This window comes from Oncorhynchus tshawytscha, linkage group LG07 (assembly GCF_018296145.1).
Source record: "Oncorhynchus tshawytscha isolate Ot180627B linkage group LG07, Otsh_v2.0, whole genome shotgun sequence".
Classification (NCBI taxonomy): Eukaryota; Metazoa; Chordata; class Actinopteri; order Salmoniformes; family Salmonidae; genus Oncorhynchus; species Oncorhynchus tshawytscha.
This window is the reverse complement of record NC_056435.1, coordinates 65,798,603-65,823,415: the sequence shown is the minus strand read 5'-3', so window position 1 is coordinate 65,823,415 and position 24,813 is coordinate 65,798,603. Positions and strand designations below refer to the sequence as shown.

The 24,813-nt window shown below is 38.7% G+C and overlaps 1 protein-coding gene across 2 annotated transcripts in view; it reads left to right on the top strand.

Annotated features, from left to right (window-relative positions):
• Positions 1–24,813, top strand: part of LOC112240032 (collagen alpha-1(II) chain) — an 85,718-nt gene that overhangs the window by 50,846 nt on the left and 10,059 nt on the right. For both annotated transcript variants that reach the window (XM_042324833.1, XM_042324832.1), the window contains 10 exons: positions 3,140–3,156; positions 3,272–3,370; positions 10,722–10,829; positions 11,105–11,158; positions 22,409–22,462; positions 22,685–22,738; positions 23,249–23,302; positions 23,451–23,558; positions 23,695–23,748; positions 24,738–24,791. In XM_042324833.1, coding sequence (XP_042180767.1) covers positions 3,140–3,156; positions 3,272–3,370; positions 10,722–10,829; positions 11,105–11,158; positions 22,409–22,462; positions 22,685–22,738; positions 23,249–23,302; positions 23,451–23,558; positions 23,695–23,748; positions 24,738–24,791 — 656 coding nt within the window. The remainder of the gene's footprint in view (positions 1–3,139; positions 3,157–3,271; positions 3,371–10,721; positions 10,830–11,104; positions 11,159–22,408; positions 22,463–22,684; positions 22,739–23,248; positions 23,303–23,450; positions 23,559–23,694; positions 23,749–24,737; positions 24,792–24,813) is intronic.

Here is a 24,813-nt window from a genome sequence, read left to right as displayed (position 1 = left end):
ACGGTCCTCAACCAGCTGTCTGAATTACCCCAAGAGGCACCAGAACATCACATTCATCAGTAATACGGTCCTCAATCAGCTGTCTGAATTACCCCAAGAGGCACCAGAACATCACATTCATCAGTAATACGGTCCTCAACCAGCTGTCTGAATGACCCCAAGAGGCACCAGAACATCACATTCATCAGTAATAAGGTCCTCAATCAGCTGTCTGAATGACCCCTAGAGGCACCAGAACATCACATTCATCAGTAATAAGGTCCTCAATCCGCTGTCTGAATTACCCCTAGAGGCACCAGAACATCACATTCATCAGTAATAAGGTCCTCAACCAGCTGTCTGAATGACCCCAAGAGGCACCAGAACATCACATTCATCAGTAATAAGGTCCTCAACCAGCTGTCTGAATGACCCCAAGAGGCACCAGAACATCACATTCATCAGTAATAAGGTCCTCAACCAGCTGTCTGAATTACCCCTAGAGGCACCAGAACATCACATTCATCAGTAATAAGGTCCTCAATCAGCTGTCTGAATGACCCTAGAGGCACCAGAACATCACATTCATCAGTAATAAGGTCCTCAACCAGCTGTCTGAATGACCCTAGAGGCACCAGAACATCACATTCATCAGTAATAAGGTCCTCAACCAGCTGTCTGAATGACCCTAGAGGCACCAGAACATCACATTCATCAGTAATAAGGTCCTCAACCAGCTGTCTGAATGACCCCTAGAGGCACCAGAACATCACATTCATCAGTAATAAGGTCCTCAACCAGCTGTCTGAATGACCCCTAGAGGCACCAGAACATCACATTCATCAGTAATAAGGTCATCACATTGAACATCACATTCAAGAACATTTTGAAGATTGTTCCACAAAGAAGCTGCAAGAAAAGTAAAAGCTGATTTACCCAACTCGGTAGAGACCAGAGGAATTTCCAGAGTTATCCCATCCCTGAGACCTGGAGTGGTAACTCCCATGTCTAAAGTTTAGTAAAGACGTTAGGTACAGTGGGTCTTTTTTAAAAGGCTTTATAAATGAAAACATAGTAATGTATCAACATACGTGACATCAAAGAGGGCCAAACAACTTCCTGGTAGAGAATGCAGTGATGAGTACTAAAATTGTTGCCTGTAATAAAACGCAGTCCACTATGATAAACTGCATCTAACGGTTTGAACAAATTGGACTTCATAGAGGTGATGTCGCCATAGTCTAGAACCCATAGAAACGTTGACTGAATAATAACATATACTTAGTTTGACCTTTTTGGGGCGGCAGGGTAGCCTAGTGGTTAGAGTGTTGGACTAGTAACCGGAAAGTTGCAAGTTCAAACCCCTGAGCTTACAAGGTACAAAACTGTTCCTAGGCTGTCATTGAAAATAAGAATTTGTTCTTAACTGACTTGCCTAGTTAAATAAAGGTAAAATAAATAAAAATGACCTACATTCAATACTAATTTCAGGTCAAAGTTTTCCTGTAATACAATGAAGGCAGACTGTAGTTCAAATAGAGCCTGGTCAACCGTGGGCACAATAGCATACACAACAGTATCATCGGCGTACAGGTACAAATGTTTTACAGACAAGTCCATATTCACAATGTAAACAGTAAACAGTACAGGACCCAGAATCGACCTCTGCGGGACACCTTTCGTAATATCCAGGAAACCTGATTTCACAGTCGACACACATTGAGTTCTATCTGTCAAGTCATTTTTAAACCAGTTACATGCAGCCTGGTCTAGGCCAATTGAGGAAAGCCTCTGAATTAGCAGTGGCTTTGACAGGTCAATGAATAATGCTCACTGTTAAGCCTTCCTTTACCACAGGGCCCTGCTGGAGAGAGAGGAGAGCAAGGACAACCTGGACCTTCTGGCTTCCAGGTCAGTAGATGTACACCTCTCTCTCTCACTCTGCATTCACTGTGTACCTGTCTGTCTGTCTCTCTGCATTCACTGTGCACCTGTCTGTCTGTCTGTCTGTGACTGCATTCACTGTGTACCTGTCTGTCTGTCACTCTCCATTCATTGTGTACCTGTCTGTCTGTCACTCTGCATTCACTGTGTGTCTGTCTGTCTGTCTGTCACTCTGCATTCACTGTGTACCTGTCTGTCTGTCACTCTGCATTCACTGTGTACCTGTCTGTCTGTCACTCTGCATTCACTGTGTACCTGTCTGTCTGTCACCCTACATTCACTCTGCATCTGTCTGTCTGTCTGTCTGTCTGTCTGTCTGTCTGTCTGTCTGTCTGTCTGTCTGTCTGTCTGTCTGTCTGTCTGTCTGTCTCTGTCTGTCTGTCTGTCTGTACTCTGTCACTGTGTCTGTCTGTCTGTCTGTCTGTCTGTCTGTCTGTCTGTCTGTCTGTCTGTCTGTCTGTCTGTCTGTCTGTCTGTCTGTCTGTCTGTCTGTCTGTTTTTGTCTGTCTGTCTGTCTGTCACTCTGCATTCACTGTGTACCTGTCTGTCTGTCACTCTGCATTCACTTGTACCTGTCTGTCTGTCTGTCTGTCTGTCTGTCTGTCTGTCTGTCTGTCTGTCTGTCTGTCTGTCTGTCTGTCTGTCTGTCTGTCTGTCTGTCTGTCTGTCTGTCTGTCTGTCTGTCTGTCTGTCTGTCTGTCTGTCTGTCTGTCTGTCTGTCTGTCACTCTGCATTTAGTGTGTACCTGTCTGTCTGTCTGTCTGTCTGTCTGTCTGTCTGTCTGTCTGTCTGTCTGTCTGTCTGTCTGTCTGTCTGTCTGTCTGTCTGTCTGTCACTCTGCATTCACTGAATACCTGTCTTTTTGGTACTCTGCATGCTCCTAAAAAATATTAGTAAGCGTTTACACAGGCAGCGCAATCCTGATCTTTTGCCCAATTATTGGCAAATGAGCTAATCTGATTGGTCAAAAAAGACATTCCTGGAAAAATATAAAAATTAGGCTGCCTGTGTAAATGCAGCCATTATACACTACATTTGTCCAATCACTTTGACAATTCAGTCAACTATAAACTTCACAAGTAGTAACAACAGCCACGTGATTGATTGATTGGTTGTTTTGCTTCCTTTGAACAGGGTCTGCCCGGACCTCCCGGCCCCCCTGGTGAGGGTGGCAAGCCCGGTGACATGGGAGTTCCAGGAGAGGGTGGAGCTGCTGGTGCCACTGGACCAAGAGTGAGTTTAGTTTCCTCCTCCATCATCTCCATACCTACGATGTTCATATGGCTAACTCCACTTATGGAGTTATGGAGGATAATAATGCTAACCATCCGTCCCTGTCTCCTTGTAGGGTGAGCGTGGTTTCCCAGGAGAGAGAGGAGGTGCTGGGCCTCAGGGGCTGCAGGGACCCCGTGGTCTTCCTGGAACTCCTGGAACTGACGGACCTAAGGTTAGACAAACACACTACTGTAGAGAACTTAGTCTTCTGATATACCTAAATGAAGCTAGTACAATTTGCAGTTAGTAGAAGTTGCAGTAGAATTTGCAGCCATTAGAATTTGCAGTAGAATTTGCCACTAGTAGAATTTGCAGTAGAATTTGCAGTTAGTGGAATTTGCAGCTAGTAGAATTTGCAACTAGTCGAATTTGCAGCTAGTAGAATTTGCAGTAGAATTTGCCACTAGTAGAATTTGCAGTAGAATTTGCAGTTAGTGGAATTTGCAGCTAGTAGAATTTGCAACTAGTCGAATTTGCAGCTAGTAGAATTTGCAGTAGAATTAGCAGCTAGTAGAATTTGCAGCTAGTAGAATTTGCAGCTAGTAGAATTAGCAGCTAGTAGAATTTGCAGCTAGTAGAATTAGCAGCTAGTAGAATTTGCAGCTAGTAGAATTAGCAGCTAGTAGAATTTGCAGCTAGTAGAATTTGCAACTCGTCGAATTTGCAACTAGTCGAAATTGCAGCTAGTAGAATTTGCAACTAGTCGAATTTGCAGCTAGTAGAATTTGCAACTAGTCGAACTTGCAGCTAGTAGAATTTGCAGCTAGTAGAATTTGCTGCTAGTAGAATTTGCTGCTAGTAGAATTTGCAGCTAGTAGAATTTGCAGTAGAATTTGCAACTAGTAGAATTTGCAGCTAGTATTTGAATGAGTGAACAATTGGAAGCTGGGGATGATTAGGTGGCCATGATGGTATGAGGGCCAGATTGGGAATTAACCAGGACACCGGAGTTAACACCCCTATTCTTACCATAAGTGCCATGGGATCTTTAGTCACCGCAGAGAGTCAGGACACTTGTTTGGTTCCACCATATCCCACAGAAAAACATGTAGTCTTTTAAATATGAGACAGGCTCATTACCATAATGCACAGTCCCATCCTGATCCTACACAGTATCTGTTTAAAGCATGCCAGCAATACCATCTCGTTATCACCAAGGGAAAATTCTACACAGCCTTTTCACTACATAGAAGAAGGGATTTACGGTTATCATATTAAAGGAAACGTGCCACATTCACAGATATTTCCGTTGTCCGTCAACCATGGCTCAATGCAACTTTTCATTCTCAATACTGGTAATGAGTGGAACAGACTTCGGGCAGATTAGAGTAGACTAGGGGGTGAAAGAACCTGCCTGCTTGCCTTCGGGGCCATTTCAGTTCAGAACCCCTGACTGTCAGCCAAGGAGGAAATGATAGAAAGAGGCTGGGATTAAAGCTAATGATAGGAGGGGGGAGGAGGAGGAGGAGGAGGGATGAACAGACAGATGAATGTAACTGGGGATTCAGAGAGACAGCAGTGCCAGCAGGAGAGAACAAACACAGCATTCCTCTTCGAGCTAAGCGCAGCAGGAACATTTGGCAAATTGGCAGAGAACAAGCTTAGAGAACGTTTATGAGAATGAGCTACCAGACGGCCAAGTCAGCGTAATACAGAAGAGGGAGACAAAAAAACAACAACGTAAACTCTATAAACAGCTCAGACCTGAGTTCAGATACTGTTAGAAATCATTTCAGATAATGTACAGGAGCTGTGTCTTGATGTGGCTGATGTATTTTTATAGGACTATTACACGTTCTATCCAATAGAAATGTGTTTCAATCAGCAATGTTTTGACTTCTATGTTCACCTACACCCCCGTTCAAAAGTTTGGGGTCAGTTAGAAATGTCCTTGTTTTTGAAAGAAAATCAAATTTGATCAGAAATCACAGTGTAGACATTGTTAATGTTGTAAATGACTATTGTAGCCGGAAACAGCAGATTTTTTATTGACTATCTACATAGGTGTACAGAGGCCCATTATCAGCAACCAGCACTCCTGTGTTCCAATGGCACGTTGTGTTAGCTATTCTTGTTAGCTATTCAGTCTATTCTTGTTCTGAGAAATGAAGGCTATTCCATGCGAGAAATTGCCAAGAAACTGAAGATCTCGTACAATGCTGTGTACTACTCCCTTCACAGAGCAGCACAAACTGTCACTAACCAGAATAGAAAGAGGAGTGGGAGTCCCCGGTGCACAACTGAGCAAGAGGACAAGTACATTAGAGTGTCTAGTTTGAGAAACAGATGCCTACAAGTCCTCACCTGGCAGCTTCATTAAATTGTACCTGCAAAACACCAGTCTCAATGTCAACAGTGAAGAGGTGACTAGTCAGAGTTGCAAAGAAAACGCCATATCTCAGACTGGCCAATAAAAATAAAAGATTAAGATGGGCAAAATAACACAGACACTGGACAGAGGAACTCTGCCTAGAAGGCCAGCATCTCGGAGTTGCCTCTTCACTGTTGACGTTGAGACAGGTGCTTTGCGGGTAGAATTTAATAAAGCTGCCAGTTGAGGACTTGTGAGGCATAGTGTATGTCTAGATGTATATAATGTTTCCATGTCTAGATGTATATAATGTTTCCATTTCTAGATGTATATAATGTTTCCATGTCTAGGTGTATATAATGTTCCCATGTCTAGATGTATATAATGTTTCCATGTCTAGATGTATATAATGTTTCCATGTCTAGATGTATATAATGTTTCCATGTCTAGATGTATATAATGTTTCCATTTCTAGATGTATATAATGTTTCCATGTCTAGGTGTATATAATGTTTATATGCCTAGATGTTAACCTATGTCTAGATGTATATAATGTTTCGATGTCTAGATGTATATAATGTTTCCATGTCTAGATGTATATAATGTTTATATGCCTAGATGTTAACCTATGTCTAGATGTATATAAAATTTCCATGTCTAGATGTATATAATGTTTCCATGTCTAGGTGTATATAATGTTTCCATGTCTAGATGTATATAATGTTTCCATGTCTAGATGTATATAATGTTTCCATGTCTAGGTGTATATAATGTTTATATGCATAGATGTTAACCTATGTCTAGATGTATATAATATTTCCATGTCTAGATGTATATAATGTTTCCATGTCTAGGTGTATATAATGTTCCCATGTCTAGATGTATATAATGTTTCCATGTCTAGATGCATATAATGTTTCCATGACTCGATGTATATAATGTTTCCATGCCTAGATGTATATAATGTTTCCATGCCTAGATGTTAACCTATGTCTAGATGTATATAATGTTTCCATTTCTAGATGTATATAATGTTTCCATGCCTAGATGTTAACCTATGTCTAGATGTATATAATGTTTCCATTTCTAGATGTATATAATGTTTCCATGTCTAGATGTATATAATGTTTCCATGTCTAGATGTATATAATGTTTCCATGTCTAGATGTATATAATGTTTATATGCCTAGATGTTAACCTATGTCTAGATGTATATAATATTTCCATGTCTAGATGTATATAATGTTTCCATGTCTAGGTGTATATAATGTTTCCATGTCTAGATGTATATAATGTTTCGATGTCTAGATGTATATAATGTTTCCATGCCTAGATGTTAACCTATGTCTATATGTATATAATGTTTCCATTTCTAGATGTATATAATGTTTCCATGTCTAGATGTATATAATGTTTCCATGACTCGATGTATATAATGTTTCCATGCCTAGATGTTAACCTATGTCTAGATGTATATAATGTTTCCATTTCTAGATGTATATAATGTTTCCATGCCTAGATGTTAACCTATGTCTAGATGTATATAATGTTTCCATTTCTAGATGTATATAATGTTTCCATGTCTAGATGTATATAATGTTTCCATGTCTAGATGTATATAATGTTTCCATGTCTAGATGTATATAATGTTTATATGCCTAGATGTTAACCTATGTCTAGATGTATATAATATTTCCATGTCTAGATGTATATAATGTTTCCATGTCTAGATGTATATAATGTTTCCATGCCTAGATGTTAACCTATGTCTAGATGTATATAATGTTTCCATGCCTAGATGTTAACCTATGTCTAGATGTATATAATGTTTCCATGTCTAGATGTATATAATGTTTCCATGTCTAGATGTTAACCTATGTCTAGATGTATATAATGTTTCCATTTCTAGATGTATATAATGTTTCCATGTCTAGATGTATATAATGTTTCCATGACTAGATGTTAACCTATGTCTAGATGTATATAATGTTTCCATTTCTAGATGTATATAATGTTTCCATGTCTAGATGTATATAATGTTTCCATGACTCGATGTATATAATGTTTCCATGCCTAGATGTTAACCTATGTCTAGATGTATATAATGTTTCCATGCCTAGATGTTAACCTATGTCTAGATGTATATAATATTTCCATGTCTAGATGTATATAATGTTTCCATGTCTAGATGTATATAATGTTTCCATGTCTAGATGTATATAATGTTTCCATGCCTAGATGTTAACCTATGTCTAGATGTATATAATATTTCCATGCCTAGATGTTAACCTATGTCTAGATGTATATAATGTTTCCATGTCTAGGTGTATATAATGTTCCCATGTCTAGATGTATATAATGTTTCCATGTCTAGATGCATATAATGTTTCCATGACTCGATGTATATAATGTTTCCATGCCTAGATGTTAACCTATGTCTAGATGTATATAATGTTTCCATTTCTAGATGTATATAATGTTTCCATGTCTAGATGTATATAATGTTTCCATGCCTAGATGTTAACCTATGGCTAGATGTATATAATGTTTCCATGTCTAGATGTATATAATGTTTCCATGTCTAGATGTATATAATGTTTCCATGTCTAGATGTATATAATGTTTCCATGCCTAGATGTTAACCTATGTCTAGATGTATATAATGTTTCCATGCCTAGATGTTAACCTATGTCTAGATGTATATAATGTTTCCATGTATAGATGTATATAATGTTTCCATGTCTAGATGTATATAATGTTTCCATGTCTAGATGTATATAATGTTTCCATGTCTAGATGTATATAATGTTTCCATGCCTAGATGTTAACCTATGTCTAGATGTATATAATATTTCCATGTCTAGATGTATATAATGTTTCCATGTCTAGATGTATATAATGTTTCCATGACTCGATGTATACAATGTTTCCATGCCTAGATGTTAACCTATGTCTAGATGTATATAATGTTTCCATTTCTAGATGTATATAATGTTTCCATGTCTAGATGTATATAATGTTTCCATGCCTAGATGTTAACCTATGTCTAGATGTATATAATTTTTCCATGTCTAGATGTATATAATGTTTCCATGTCTAGATGTATATAATGTTTCCATGACTCGATGTATATAATGTTTCCATGTCTAGATGTATATAATGTTTCCATGCCTAGATGTTAACCTATGTCTAGATGTATATAATATTTCCATGTCTAGATGTATATAATGTTTCCATGTCTAGGTGTATATAATGTTTCCATGTCTAGATGTATATAATGTTTCCATGTCTCGATGTATATAATGTTTCCATGTCTAGATGTATATAATGTTTCCATGTCTAGGTGTATATAATGTTTCCATGTCTAGATGTATATAATGTTTCCATGTCTAGATGTATATAATGTTTCCATGTCTAGATGTATTTAATGTTTCCATGTCTAGATGTATATAATGTTTCCATGACTCGATGTATATAATGTTTCCATGCCTAGATGTTAACCTATGTCTAGATGTATATAATGTTTCCATGTCTAGGTGTATATAATGTTTCCATGTCTAGATGTATATAATGTTTCCATGTCTAGATGTATATAATGTTTCCATGACTCGATGTATATAATGTTTCCATGCCTAGATGTTTACCTATGTCTAGATGTATATAATGTTTCCATGTCTAGATGTATATAATGTTTCCATGTCTAGATGTATATAATGTTTCCATGTCTAGATGTATATAATGTTTCCATGTCTAGATGTATATAATGTTTCCATGTCTAGATGTATATAATGTTTCCATGTCTAGATGTATATAATGTTTCCATGTCTCGATGTATATAATGTTTCCATGTCTAGATGTATATAATGTTTTCATGTCTAGATGTATATAATGCTTCCATGTCTAGATGTATATAATGTTTCCATGTCTAGATGTATATAATGTTTCCATGTCTAGATGTATATAATGTTTCCATGTCTAGATGTATATAATGTTTCCATGTCTAGATGTATATAATGTTTCCATGTCTAGATGTTCACCTATGTCTAGATGTTTTAGGGACTACAGATGGAAATGAGCTATTAACTAAATCTGGTGCGACAAATGTTTTCTCAATGCTCTGAGACTTGGTTTTGTTGTACAATGTCTCTGCTAAATAAACTTCATACATAATTTGAGTATGCATGTTGCAATGGACAACTTCATTTAGTCCTCAGATCATTCTCAAATATATATTCTCAAACCACCCAATATCTTGAAGGAAACTGAAAATTAAAGCTTTTAATGAAGGTCCTTATGAAAAAGGAAAACCTTTGAAGGTGCTGCTGATACCCAGTTGCCAAAGCTGGGAAAAACGTTTCAGCTAGTTATCTACTGGGGAGTGTTCACCTTGCATTTGATATGGTTCGTTTTGATGAATAATATCACTGTGAACAGGCCAGTTTCCTCAGTGTGGGGATGGATCTTCTGTGAAATGAGTTTTTAATTTGTTCTGTTCTATTCACTTCTATTCAGTTTTCTTCAATTCTGTTCTGCTCTATTCTGTTCTATTCAGTTCTCTTCAGTTCTGTTCTATTCTGTTCTCTTCAGTTCTGTTCTATTCAGTTCTCTTCAGTTCTGTTCTATTCAGTTCTCTTCAGTTCTGTTCTATTCTGTTCTCTTCAGTTCTGTTCTATTCAGTTCTCTTCAGTTCTGTTCTATTCAGTTCTGTTCAGTTCTGTTCTATTCAGTTCTGTTCTATTCAGTTCTCTTCAGTTCTGTTCTATTCAGTTCTGTTCTATTCAGTTCTCTTCAGTTCTGTTCTATTCAGTTCTCTTCAGTTCTGTTCTATTCAGTTCTGTTCTATTCAGTTCTCTTCAGTTCTGTTCTATTCAGTTCTGTTCTATTCTGTTCTATTCAGTTCTCTTCAGTTCTGTTCTGTTCAGTTCTGTTCTATTCTGTTCTATTCAGTTCTCTTCAGTTCTGTTCTGTTCTATTTAGTTCTGTTCTATTTAGTTCTGTTCTATTCTGTTCTCTTCAGTTCTGTTCAGTTATATTCAGTTATATTCAGTTCTCTTCAGTTCTGTTCTGTTCTGTTCTATTTAGTTCTGTTGTATTCTGTTGTATTCTACAGGCTGTTACTGTTGTTTTCCATCAAAACCTCTACCAGTTGCTGTGTTGCTATTAGTTCTGTATTCAGTTGCTGACAGTAGCTGTTGTGTGTCTTGTGTTGTAGGGCGCGATCGGACCAGGTGGTGCATCGGGTGCCCAGGGACCCCCCGGTCTGCAAGGTATGCCCGGAGAGAGAGGAGCCTCAGGCATCCCCGGACCTAAGGGAGACAGAGTGAGTGGCACTTGAAAGAAGCATCCTAATATTAGTTCAAATCATAGTCATGGTAATCGTACTAAGCCATGAAAGGGATCACTGGCCATGAACTTTGCAACAAGAGCCACTGGAGTAAAGCCACACAGCACAGCAGTAATGATGTGGAGTGGCAACAAATGATGTAGGTCTATTTACAATACATGCTCATTGATGTTGTGATTTCATAATGTGTTAACCTACCCTATTCCTTTAATCATAATGTAGTCTAATATAACTGTGTTTGTGTCCCACAGGGTGACAACGGAGAGAAGGGACCTGAGGGTGCTTCTGGCAAAGACGGTTCAAGAGTGAGTGACCATCATCATCATCATCATCATCATCATCCACTACATCCCCCAGTCTTGTAACGTCAACCACTCTACCATTTAATATCCCCCAGCCTTATAACGTCAACCACTCTACCATTTAATATCCAAGACATTTATAACGTCAACCACTCTACCATTTAATATCCAAGACATTTATAACGTCAACCACTCTACCATTTAATATCAACCACCCCAGCCTTATAACGTCAACCACTCTACCATTTAATATCCCCAGCCTTATAACGTCAACCACTCTACCATTTAATATCCCCCAGCCTTATAACGTCAACCACTCTACCATTTAATATCCCCCAGCCTTATAACGTCAACCACTCTACCATTTAATATCCCCCAGTCTTATAACATCAACCACTCTACCATTTAATATCCCCCAGTCTTATAACGTCAACCACTCTACCATTTAATATCCCCCAGCCTTATAACGTCAACCACTCTACCATTTAATATCCCCCAGCCTTATAACATTTAATATCAACCACTCTACCATTTAATATCCCCCAGCCTTATAACGTCAACCACTCTACCATTTAATATCCCCAAGACATTTATAACGTCAACCACTCTACCATTTAATATCCCCCAGCCTTATAACGTCAACCATTTAATACCATTTAATATACCCCCCAGTCTTATAACGTCAACCACTCTACCATTTAATATCCAAGACATTTATAACATCAACCACTCTACCATTTAATATCCCCAGCCTTATAACGTCAACCACTCTACCATTTAATATCCCCCAGTCTTATAACGTCAACCACTCTACCATTTAATATCCAAGACATTTATAACGTCAACCACTCTACCATTTAATATCCCCCAGCATTTATAACGTCAACCACTCTACCATTTAATATCCCCAGCCTTATCAACCACTCTACCATTTAACCCCACTTATAACGTCAACCACTCTACCATTTAATATCCCCAGCATTTATAACGTCAACCACTCTACCATTTAATATCCCCCAGCCATTTATAACGTCAACCACTCTACCATTTAATATCCCCCAGCCTTATAACGTCAACCACTCTACCATTTAATATCCCCAGCCTTATAACGTCAACCACTCTACCATTTAATATCCCCCATTTATAACGTCAACCACTCTACCATTTAATATCCCCCTTAGCCTTATAACGTCAACCACTCTACCATTTAATATCCCCCAGCCTTATAACGTCAACCACTCTACCATTTAATATCCAAGACATTTATAACGTCAACCACTCTACCATTTAATATCCCCCAGCCTTATAACGCAACCACTCTACCATTTAATATCCCCCAGTCTTATAACGTCAACCACTCTACCATTTAATATCCCCACCTTATAACGTCAACCACTCTACCATTTAATATCCCCCAGCCTTATAACGTCAACCACTCTACCATTTAATATCCCCCAGCCTTATAACGTCAACCACTCTACCATTTAATATCCCCCAGTCTTATAACGTCAACCACTCTACCATTTAATATCCCCCAGCCTTATAACGTCAACCACTCTACCATTTAATATCCCCCAGCCTTATAACGTCAACCACTCTACCATTTAATATCCAAGACATTTATAACGTCAACCACTCTACCATTTAATATCCCCCAGTCTTATAACGTCAACCACTCTACCATTTAATATCCAAGACATTTATAACGTCAACCACTCTACCATTTAATATCCCCCAGCCTTATAACGTCAACCACTCTACCATTTAATATCCCCCAGCCTTATAACGTCAACCACTCTACCATTTAATATCCCCCAGTCTTATAACGTCAACCACTCTACCATTTAATATCCCCCAGCCTTATAACGTCAACCACTCTACCATTTAATATCCCCAGACATTTATAACGTCAACCACTCTACCATTTAATATCCCCAGCCTTATAACGTCAACCACTCTACCATTTAATATCCCCCCAGTCTTATAACGTCAACCACTCTACCATTTAATATCCCCCAGCCTTATAACGTCAACCACTCTACCATTTAATATCCCCCAGCCTTATAACGTCAACCACTCTACCATTTAATATCCCCCAGCCTTATAACGTCAACCACTCTACCATTTAATATCCCCCAGCCTTATAACGTCAACCACTCTACCATTTAATATCCAAGACATTTATAACGTCAACCACTCTACCATTTAATATCCAACCACTCTACCATTTAATATATAACGTCAACCACTCTACCATTTAATATCCAAGACATTTATAACGTCAACCACTCTACCATTTAATATCCCCAGTCTTATAACGTCAACCACTCTACCATTTAATATCCCCCAGCCTCAACCACTCTACCATTTAATATCCCCAGCCTCTATAACGTCAACCACTCTACCATTTAATATCCAAGACATTTATAACGTCAACCACTCTACCATTTAATATAAGACATTTATAACGTCAACCACTCTACCATTTAATAAGACATTTATAACGTCAACCACTCTACCATTTAATATCCCCCAGTCTTATAACGTCAACCACTCTACCATTTAATATCCCATCAACCACTTATATACAGTCAACCACTCTACCATTTAATATCCCCAGCCTTATAACGTCAACCACTCTACCATTTAATATCCCCCAGACCTTATAACGTCAACCACTCTACCATTTTTAATATAACGTCAACCACTCTACCATTTAATATCCCAAGACATTTATAACATCAACCACTCTACCATTTAATATCCCCAGCCTTATAACATCAACCACTCTACCATTTAATATCCCCAGCCTTATAACGTCAACCACTCTACCATTTAATATCCCCAGTCTTATAACGTCAACCACTCTACCATTTAATATCCCCCAGTCTTATAACGTCAACCACTCTACCATTTAATATCCCCAGTCTTATAAGTCAACCACTCTACCATTTAATATCCCCCAGCCTTATAACGTCAACCACTCTACCATTTAATATCCCCCAGTCTTATAACGTCAACCACTCTACCATTTAATATCCCCAGCCTTATAATCAACCACTCTACCATTTAATATCCCCAGTCTTATAACGTCAACCACTCTACCATTTAATATCCCCCAGCCTTATAACGTCAACCACTCTACCATTTAATATCCCCAGCCTTATAACGTCAACCACTCTACCATTTAATATCCCCCAGTCTTATAACGTCAACCACTCTACCATTTAATATCCCCCAGTCTTATAACCTTATAATCCCCAGACATCTTATCAACCACTCTACCATTTAATATCCCCCAGCCTTATAACGTCAACCACTCTACCATTTAATATCCCCCAGCCTTATAACGTCAACCACTCTACCATTTAATATCCCCCAGCCTTATAACGTCAACCACTCTACCATTTAATATCCAAGACATTTATAACGTCAACCACTCTACCATTTAATATCCCCAAGACATTTATAACGTCAACCACTCTACCATTTAATATCCAAGACATTTATAACGTCAACCACTCTACCATTTAATATCCAAGACATTTATAACGTCAACCACTCTACCATTTAATATCCCCCAGCCTTATAACGTCAACCACTCTACCATTTAATATCCCCCAGCCTTATAACGTCAACCACTCTACCATTTAATATCCAAGACATTTATAACGTCAACCACTCTACCATTTAATATCCCCCAGTCTTATAACGTCAACCACTCTACCATTTAATATCCAAGACATTTATAATGTCAACCACTCTACCATTTAATATCCAAGACATTTATAACGTCAACCACTCTACCATTTAATATCCAAGACATTTATAATGTCAACCACTCTACCATTTAATATCCAAGACATTTATAACGTCAACCACTCTACCATTTAATATCCCCCAGCCTTATAACGTCAACCACTCTACCATTTAATATCCAAGACATTTATAACATCAACCACTCTACCATTTAATATCCCCCAGCCTTATAACATCAACCACTCTACCATTTAATATCCCCCAGCCTTATAACGTCAACCACTCTACCATTTAATATCCCCCAGCCTTATAACGTCAACCACTCTACCATTTAATATCCCCCAGCTTATAACGTCAACCACTCTACCATTTAATATCCCCCAGTCTTATAACATCAACCACTCTACCATTTAATATCCCCCAGCCTTATAACATCAACCACTCTACCATTTAATATCCCCCAGTCTTATAACATCAACCACTCTACCATTTAATATCCCCCAGCCTTATAACGTCAACCACTCTACCATTTAATATCCAAGACATTTATAACGTCAACCACTCTACCATTTAATATCCCCCAGCCTTATAACGTCAACCACTCTACCATTTAATATCCCCAGTCTTATAACGTCAACCACTCTACCATTTAATATCCCCCAGCCTTATAACGTCAACCACTCTACCAATCCCCCAGCATTTATAATGTACACTCTACCATTTAATATCCCCAGCCTTATAACGTCAACCACTCTACCATTTAATATCCCCAGCCTTATAACGTCAACCACTACCATTTAATATCCCCATTTAATATACCCCAGTCTTATAACGTCAACCACTCTACCATTTAATATCCCCAGTCTTATAACGTCAACCACTCTACCATTTAATATCCCCAGCCTTATAACGTCAACCACTCTACCATTTAATATCCAAGACATTTATAACGTCAACCACTCTACCATTTAATATCCCCAGTCTTATAACGTCAACCACTCTACCATTTAATATCCCCCAGTCTTATAACGTCAACGTCACCATTTACCACTCTACCATTTAATAACCCCCATTTAATAGTCTTATAACGTCAACCACTCTACCATTTAATATCCCCAGTCTTATAACGTCAACCACTCTACCATTTAATATCCCCCAGCCTTATAACGTCAACCACTCTACCATTTAATATCCCCCAGCCTTATAACGTCAACCACTCTACCATTTAATATCCCCAGCCTTATAACGTCAACCACTCTACCATTTAATATCCCCAGCCTTATAACGTCAACCACTCACCATTTAATATCCCCCATTTAACGTCAACCACTCTACCATTTAATATCCCCAGCCTTATAACGTCAACCACTCTACCATTTAATATCCCCCAGCCTTATAACGTCAACCACTCTACCATTTAATATCCCCAGCCTTATAACGTCAACCACTCTACCATTTAATATCCCCAGCCTTATAACGTCAACCACTCTACCATTTAATATCCAAGACATTTATAACGTCAACCACTCTACCATTTAATATCCCCCCCAACCACTTATTTAACGTCAACCACTCTACCATTTAATATCCCCCAGCCTTATAACGTCAACCACTCTACCATTTAATATCCCCAGACCTTATAACGTCAACCACTCTACCATTTAATATCCCCCAGTCTTATAACGTCAACCACTCTACCATTTAATATCCCCCCACCACTTATAACGACATTTCAACCACTCTACCATTTAATATCCCCCATCTTATAACGTCAACCACTCTACCATTTAATATCCCCCAGCCTTATAACGTCAACCACTCTACCATTTAATATCCCCCAGCCTTATAACGTCAACCACTCTACCATTTAATACCATTTATAACGTCAACCACTCTACCATTTAATATCCCCATTTATAACGTCAACCACTCTACCATTTAATATCCCCCAGTCTTATAACGTCAACCACTCTACCATTTAATATTTAATATCCCCCATCTTATAACGTCAACCACTCTACCATTTAATATCCCCCAGTCTTATAACGTCAACCACTCTACCATTTAATATCCCCCAGTCTTATAACGTCAACCACTCTACCATTTAATATCCCCAGCCTTATAACGTCAACCACTCTACCATTTAATATCTTATAACCAACCACTCTACCATTTAATATCCCCCAGTCTTATAACGTCAACCACTCTACCATTTAATATCCCCCAGCCTTATAACGTCAACCACTCTACCATTTAATATCCCCCAGTCTTATAACGTCAACCACTCTACCATTTAATATCCCCAGCCTTATAACGTCAACCACTCTACCATTTAATATCCCCCCATCTTATAACGTCAACCACTCTACCATTTAATATCCCCAGCCTTATAACGTCAACCACTCTACCATTTAATATCCCCCAGCCTTATAACGTCAACCACTCTACCATTTAATATCCCCAAGACATTTATAACGTCAACCACTCTACCATTTAATATCCCCCAGTCTTATAACGTCAACCACTCTACCATTTAATATCCCCCAGACATTTATAACGTCAACCACTCTACCATTTAATACCACCCCAGCCTTATAACGTCAACCACTCTACCATTTAATATCCCCCAGTCTTATAACGTCAACCACTCTACCATTTAATATCCCCAAGACATTTATAACGTCAACCACTCTACCATTTAACGTCAACCACTCTACCCCAGCCTTATAACGTCAACCACTCTACCATTTAATATCCCCCAGTCTTATAACGTCAACCACTCTACCATTTAATATCCCCAGTCTTATAACGTCAACCACTCTACCATTTAATATCCCCCAGCCTTATAACGTCAACCACTCTACCATTTAATATCCCCAGCCTTATAACCCCACTCTACCATTTAATTATAACGTCAACCACTCTACCATTTAATATCCCCAGTCTACCATTTATAACGTCTTATAACCAACCACTCTACCATTTATAACGTCAACCACTCTACCACTTATAACGTCAACCACTCTACCATTTAATATCCCCAGCCTTATAACGTCAACCACTCTACCATTTAATATCCCCCAGTCTTATAACGTCAACCACTCTACCATTTAATATCCCCAGTCTTATAACGTCAACCACTCTACCATTTAATATCCCAAGTCTTATAACGTCAACCACTCATTTAATATCCCCATTTAATCAACCATCCCCCAGTCTTATAACGTCAACCACTCTACCATTTAATATCCCCAGCCTTATAACGTCAACCACTCTACCATTTAATATCCCCCAGTCTTATAACGTCAACCACTCTACCATTTAATATCCCCCAGTCTTATAACGTCAACCACTCTACCATTTAATATCCCCAGTCTTATAACGTCAACCACTCTACCATTTAATATCCCCAGTCTTATAACGTCAACCACTCTACCATTTAATATCCCCAGTCTTATAACGTCAACCACTCTACCATTTAATATCCCCAGCCTTATAACGTCAACCACTCTACCATTTAATATCCAAGACCCCCAGTCTTATAACGTCAACCACTCTACCATTTAATATCCCCCAGACCTTATAACGTCAACCACTCTACCATTTAATATCCCCCAGCCTTATAACGTCAACCACTACCATTTAATATCCCCCATTTAATATCTACCCAGCCTTATAACGTCAACCACTCTACCATTTAATATCCAAGACATTTATAACGTCAACCACTCTACCATTTAATATCCCCCAGACATTTATAACGTCAACCACTCTACCATTTAATATCCCCCAGCCTTATAACGTCAACCACTCTACCATTTAATATCCCCAGCCTTATTTCAACCACTCTACCATTTAATATCCAAGACATTTATAACGTCAACCACTCTACCATTTAATATCCCCAGTCTTATAACGTCAACCACTCTACCATTTAATATCCCCAAGACATTTATCAACCACTCTACCATTTAATATCCTTATAAGTCAACATTTATAACGTCAACCACTCTACCATTTAATATCCCCCAGACCTTATAACGTCAACCACTCTACCATTTAATATCCAAGACATTTATAACGTCAACCACTCTACCATTTAATATCCCCAGTCTTATAACGTCAACCACTCTACCATTTAATATCCCCCAAGACATTTTATAACATCAACCACTCTACCATTTAATATCCCCAGTCTTATAACATCAACCACTCTACCATTTAATATCCCCAGCCTTATAACGTCAACCACTCTACCATTTAATATCCCCAGTCTTATAACGTCAACCACTCTACCATTTAATATCCCCCAGCCTTATAACGTCAACCACTCTACCATTTAAACAGTCTTATAACATCAACCATTTACCATTTATCCCCCAGTCTTATAACGTCAACCACTCTACCATTTAATATCCCCCAGTCTTATAACGTCAACCACTCTACCATTTAATATCCCCCCTTATAACGTCAACCACTCTACCATTTAATATCCCCAGTCTTATAATCAACCACTCTACCATTTAATATCCCCCAGCCTTATAACGTCAACCACTCTACCATTTAATATCCCCATTTATAACGTCAACCACTCTACCATTTAATATCCCCCAGTCTTATAACGTCAACCACTCTACCATTTAATACCCCCCACCTTATAACGTCAACCACTCTACCATTTAATATCCCCCAGTCTTATAACGTCAACCACTCTACCATTTAATATCCCCAGTCTTATAACGTCAACCACTCTACCATTTAATATCCCCCAGTCTTATAACGTCAACCACTCTACCATTTAATACCACTCTACCCCAACCACTCTACCATCTTATAACGTCAACCACTCTACCATTTAATATCCCCCCAGCCTTATAACGTCAACCACTCTACCATTTAATATCCCCCAGCCTTATAACGTCAACCACTCTACCATTTAATATCCCCCAGTCTTATAACGTCAACCACTCTACCATTTAATATCCCCCAGTCTTATAACGTCAACCACTCTACCATTTAATATCCCCAGCCTTATAACGTCAACCACTCTACCATTTAATATCCAAGACATTTATAACGTCAACCACTCTACCATTTAATAACCTTATAACTCAACCACTCTACCATTTAATATCCCCAGCCTTATAACCACTCTCAACCACTCTACCATTTAATATCCCCCAGTCTTATAACGTCAACCACTCTACCATTTAATATCCCCCAGTCTTATAACATCAACCACTCTACCATTTAATATCCCCCAGCCTTATAACATCAACCACAACCTACCATTTAATATCCCCCCAGTCTTATAACGTCAACCACTCTACCATTTAATATCCCCCAGTCTTATAACGTCAACCACTCTACCATTTAATATCCCCCATTTATAACGCCATTTTATAACGTCAACCACTCTACCATTTAATATCCAAGACATTTATAACGTCAACCACTCTACCATTTAATATCCCCAGCCTTATAACGTCAACCACTCTACCATTTAATATCCCCAGTCTTATAACGTCAACCACTCTACCATTTAATATCAACCACTCCCCCAGCCTTATAACGTCAACCACTCTACCATTTAATATCCCCCAGCCTTATAACGTCAACCACTCTACCATTTAATATCCCCCAGCCTTATAACGTCAACCACTCTACCATTTAATATCCCCCAGTCTTATAACGTCAACCACTCTACCATTTAATATCCTCCAGCCTTATAACGTCAACCACTCTACCATTTAATATCCAAGACTTATAACGTCAACCACTCTACCATTTAATATCCCCCAGTCTTATAACGTCAACCACTCTACCATTTAATATCCCCCAGCCTTATAACGTCAACCACTCTACCATTTAATATCCAAGACATTGAAGATGTCAACACTCTACTGTTTAACATTCAACATATTTAAATATTAGTTCAGCAATCATGTATACACTCACATGTTAAATTGCTCATGGACATTAACAGCAGAAGGAGAGCTGTACACATGTTAAATTGTTCATGGACATTAACAGCAGAAGGAGAGCTGTACACATGTTAAATTGTTAATGGACATTAACAGCAGAAGGAGAGCTGTACACATGTTAAATTGTTCATGGACATTAACAGCAGAAGGAGAGCTGTACACATGTTAAATTGTTCATGGACATTAACAGCAGAAGGAGAGCTGTACACATGTTAAATTGTTCATGGACATTAACAGCAGAAGGAGAGCTGTACACATGTTAAATTGTTCATGGACATTAACAGCAGAAGGAGAGCTGTACACATGTTAAATTGTTCATGGACATTAACAGCAGAAGGAGAGCTGTACACATGTTAAATTGCTCATGGACATTAACAGCAGAAGGAGAGCTATACACATGTTAAATTGTTCATGGACATTAACAGCAGAAGGAGAGCTGTACACATGTTAAATTGTTCATGGACATTAACAGCAGAAGGAGAGCTATACACATGTTAAATTGTTCATGGACATTAACAGCAGAAGGAGAGCTATACACATGTTAAATTGTTCATGGACATTAACAGCAGAAGGAGAGCTGTACACATGTTAAATTGCTCATGGACATTAACAGCAGAAGGAGAGCTATACACATGTTAAATTGTTCATGGACATTAACAGCAGAAGGAGAGCTGTACACATGTTAAATTGCTCATGGACATTAACAGCAGAAGGAGAGCTGTACACATGTTAAATTGTTAATCGACATTAACAGCAGAAGGCTAGCTGTACACATGTTAAATTGTTCATGGACATTAACAGCAGAAGGAGAGCTGTACGTACACATGTTAAATTGTTCATGGACATTAACAGCAGAAGGAGAGCTGTACACATGTTAAATTGTTCATGGACATTAACAGCAGAAGGAGAGCTGTACACATGTTAAATTGTTCATGGACATTAACAGCAGAAGGAGAGCTGTACACATGTTAAATTGTTCATGGACATTAACAGCAGAAGGAGAGCTGTACACATGTTAAATTGTTCATGGACATTAACAGCAGAAGGAGAGCTGTACACATGTTAAATGTTAAATTGTTCATGGACATTAACAGCAGAAGGAGAGCTGTACACATGTTAAATTGTTCATGGACATTAACAGCAGAAGGAGAGCTGTACACATGTTAAATTGTTCATGGACATTAACAGCAGAAGGTACACAGTTAAATTGCTGTAGCTGTACACATGTTAAATTGTTCATGGACATTAACAGCAGAAGGAGAGCTGTACACATGTTAAATTGTTCATGGACATTAACAGCAGAAGGAGAGCTGTACACATGTTAAATTGTTCATGGACATTAACAGCAGAAGGAGAGCTGTACACATGTTAAATTGTTCATGGACATTAACAGCAGAAGGAGAGCTGTACACATGTTAAATTGTTCATGGACATTAACAGCAGAAGGAGAGCTATACTGAACCTTCTCTTTGTTACTCTTCTATTCCCTCTCTTTCTCTATATGGTCTAGGGTTTGACTGGTCCAATTGGTCCTCCTGGCCCAGCTGGTCCCAATGGAGAGAAGGTGGGTGTTTATATTTTAACTTGTATACCAGTTAATTGGTTAATTGATTAAATAAGTGTTTGTATTAGATACATCTGAAAAATACACATACAGCCATTTCACCTGTAATGAGGTTACTGTATCCCCTAGGTATTATAAAACAGTCTATATAAGGTGTGATATATGTATGATGTATGATTGACCTCTGTGACTGAACTCTGACCTCTGTGTTTCCTCCTATAGGGTGAATCTGGTCCCTCTGGACCTTCCGGTGCTGCTGGTGCCCGAGGTGCTCCTGTAAGTACCACAGACACACACACACACACACCACACATACAAATTAGGATAAGATTGTATTTACATAAGAAATGTTTTCCCTATGTTTTCCCTTCTCCTAAATTACCTGACTAGGGCCTACTGCCATCTGATTACTGCCATCTGATTACTGCCATCTGATTACTGCCATCTGATTACTGCTACCAGATTACTGCTATCAGATTACTGCTATCAGATTACTGCTATCAGATTACTGCTATCAAATTGCTGCCATCAGATTGCTGCCATCAGATTACTGGCATCTGATTACTGCCATCTGATTACTGCCATCTCTAGGCTACTGTATTGATCCAGAGGCGAGGATTACTTTCACTCGCAATGCTGTTTCCTTTAATGCTCTCCACCTCTCAGAATCAACAATGAAGTGAACACAGAACTTGATACAGTACATGATGCTTGTTTGAACAAGGAAATGTCAAGGGAAGTCGTTGATGCTCAACTTGACCTCTCTGTCCTCTTCTCTCCTAACAGGGTGACAGGGGTGAGACTGGACCTCCTGGGCCTGCTGGCTTCGCTGGGCCTCCTGTAAGTACCACCCCAAGCACAGTACTGTCCGTGCACTTTCTCTCGCTATCAGTGCTACTGTCAACAGCCCAGGACCAACTCCAGCTGCTTGTTGTATGTTGAAGCAAACAGCTGTCTGAGCAGTCTTTTCCCCCGTGTCCCACCCCAGGGATCTGATGGTCAGCCCGGAGTCAAGGGAGAGCAAGGAGAGGGTGGACAGAAGGGAGATGCTGGTGCCCCTGGACCACAGGGACCCTCCGGAGCTCCTGGACCTTCCGTACGTTTCAATAACTCACTTTGTCCTGAAATAAAAAAAAATATAGAGAGTAGTTATTTTGTTAACAAAATATTCAAATGGAGTCACTTGCTTCACATTTCTTCATAAAACTGACGATCAATTTCCTTCATTTCAGGGACCTACTGGCGTTTCTGGACCTAAAGGTGCTCGCGGTGCTCAGGGACCCTCTGTAAGTACACATCTCACATCTCATACACATCTCATATCTCATACACATCTCATATCTCATACACATCTCACATCTCATACACATTTCACATCTCATACACATCTCACATCTCATATACATCTCACATCTCATATCTCAAACACATCTCATACACATCTCATACACATCTCACATCTCATACACATTTCACATCTCATACACATCTCACATCTCATATCTCAAACACATCTCACATCTCATATCTCATACACAACTCATATCTCAGACACATCTCATATCTCATACACATCTCCCATCTCATACACATCTCACATCTCATACACCTCTCATATCTCATACACCTCTCACATCTCATACACATCTCACATCTCATACACATCTTCCATCTCATACACATCTCATACATGTCTCATATCTCATACACATCTTATATCTCATACACATTTCATATCTCATACACATTTCATATCTCATACACATCTCATATCTCATACACATCTCATATCTCATACACATCTCATATCTCATATATCATACACATCTCATATCTAATACACATCTCATATCTCATACACATCTCATACATGTCTCATATCTCATACACATCTCATATCTCATACACATCTCATATCTCATACACATTTCATATCTCATACACATCTCATATCTCATACACATCTCATATCTCATACACATCTCATATCTCATATATCATACACATCTCATATCTAATACACATCTTATATCTCATACACATCTCATATCTCATACACATCTCATACACATCTCATATCTCATACACATCTCATATCTCATACACATCTCACATCTCATACACATCTCATATCTCATACACATCTCATATCTCATACACATCTCATATTGTATATTTAATTTCTGCTCTATTTCTAATGTTTCCATTTTCATCAACAATCTCTCTCTCTCTCTCTCTCTCTCTCTCTCTCTCTCTCTCTCTCTCTCTCTAACAGGGAGCCACTGGTTTCCCTGGAGCTGCCGGCAGAGTCGGGCCCCCTGGTCCCAATGTAAGTACAACCACCTGTCAGC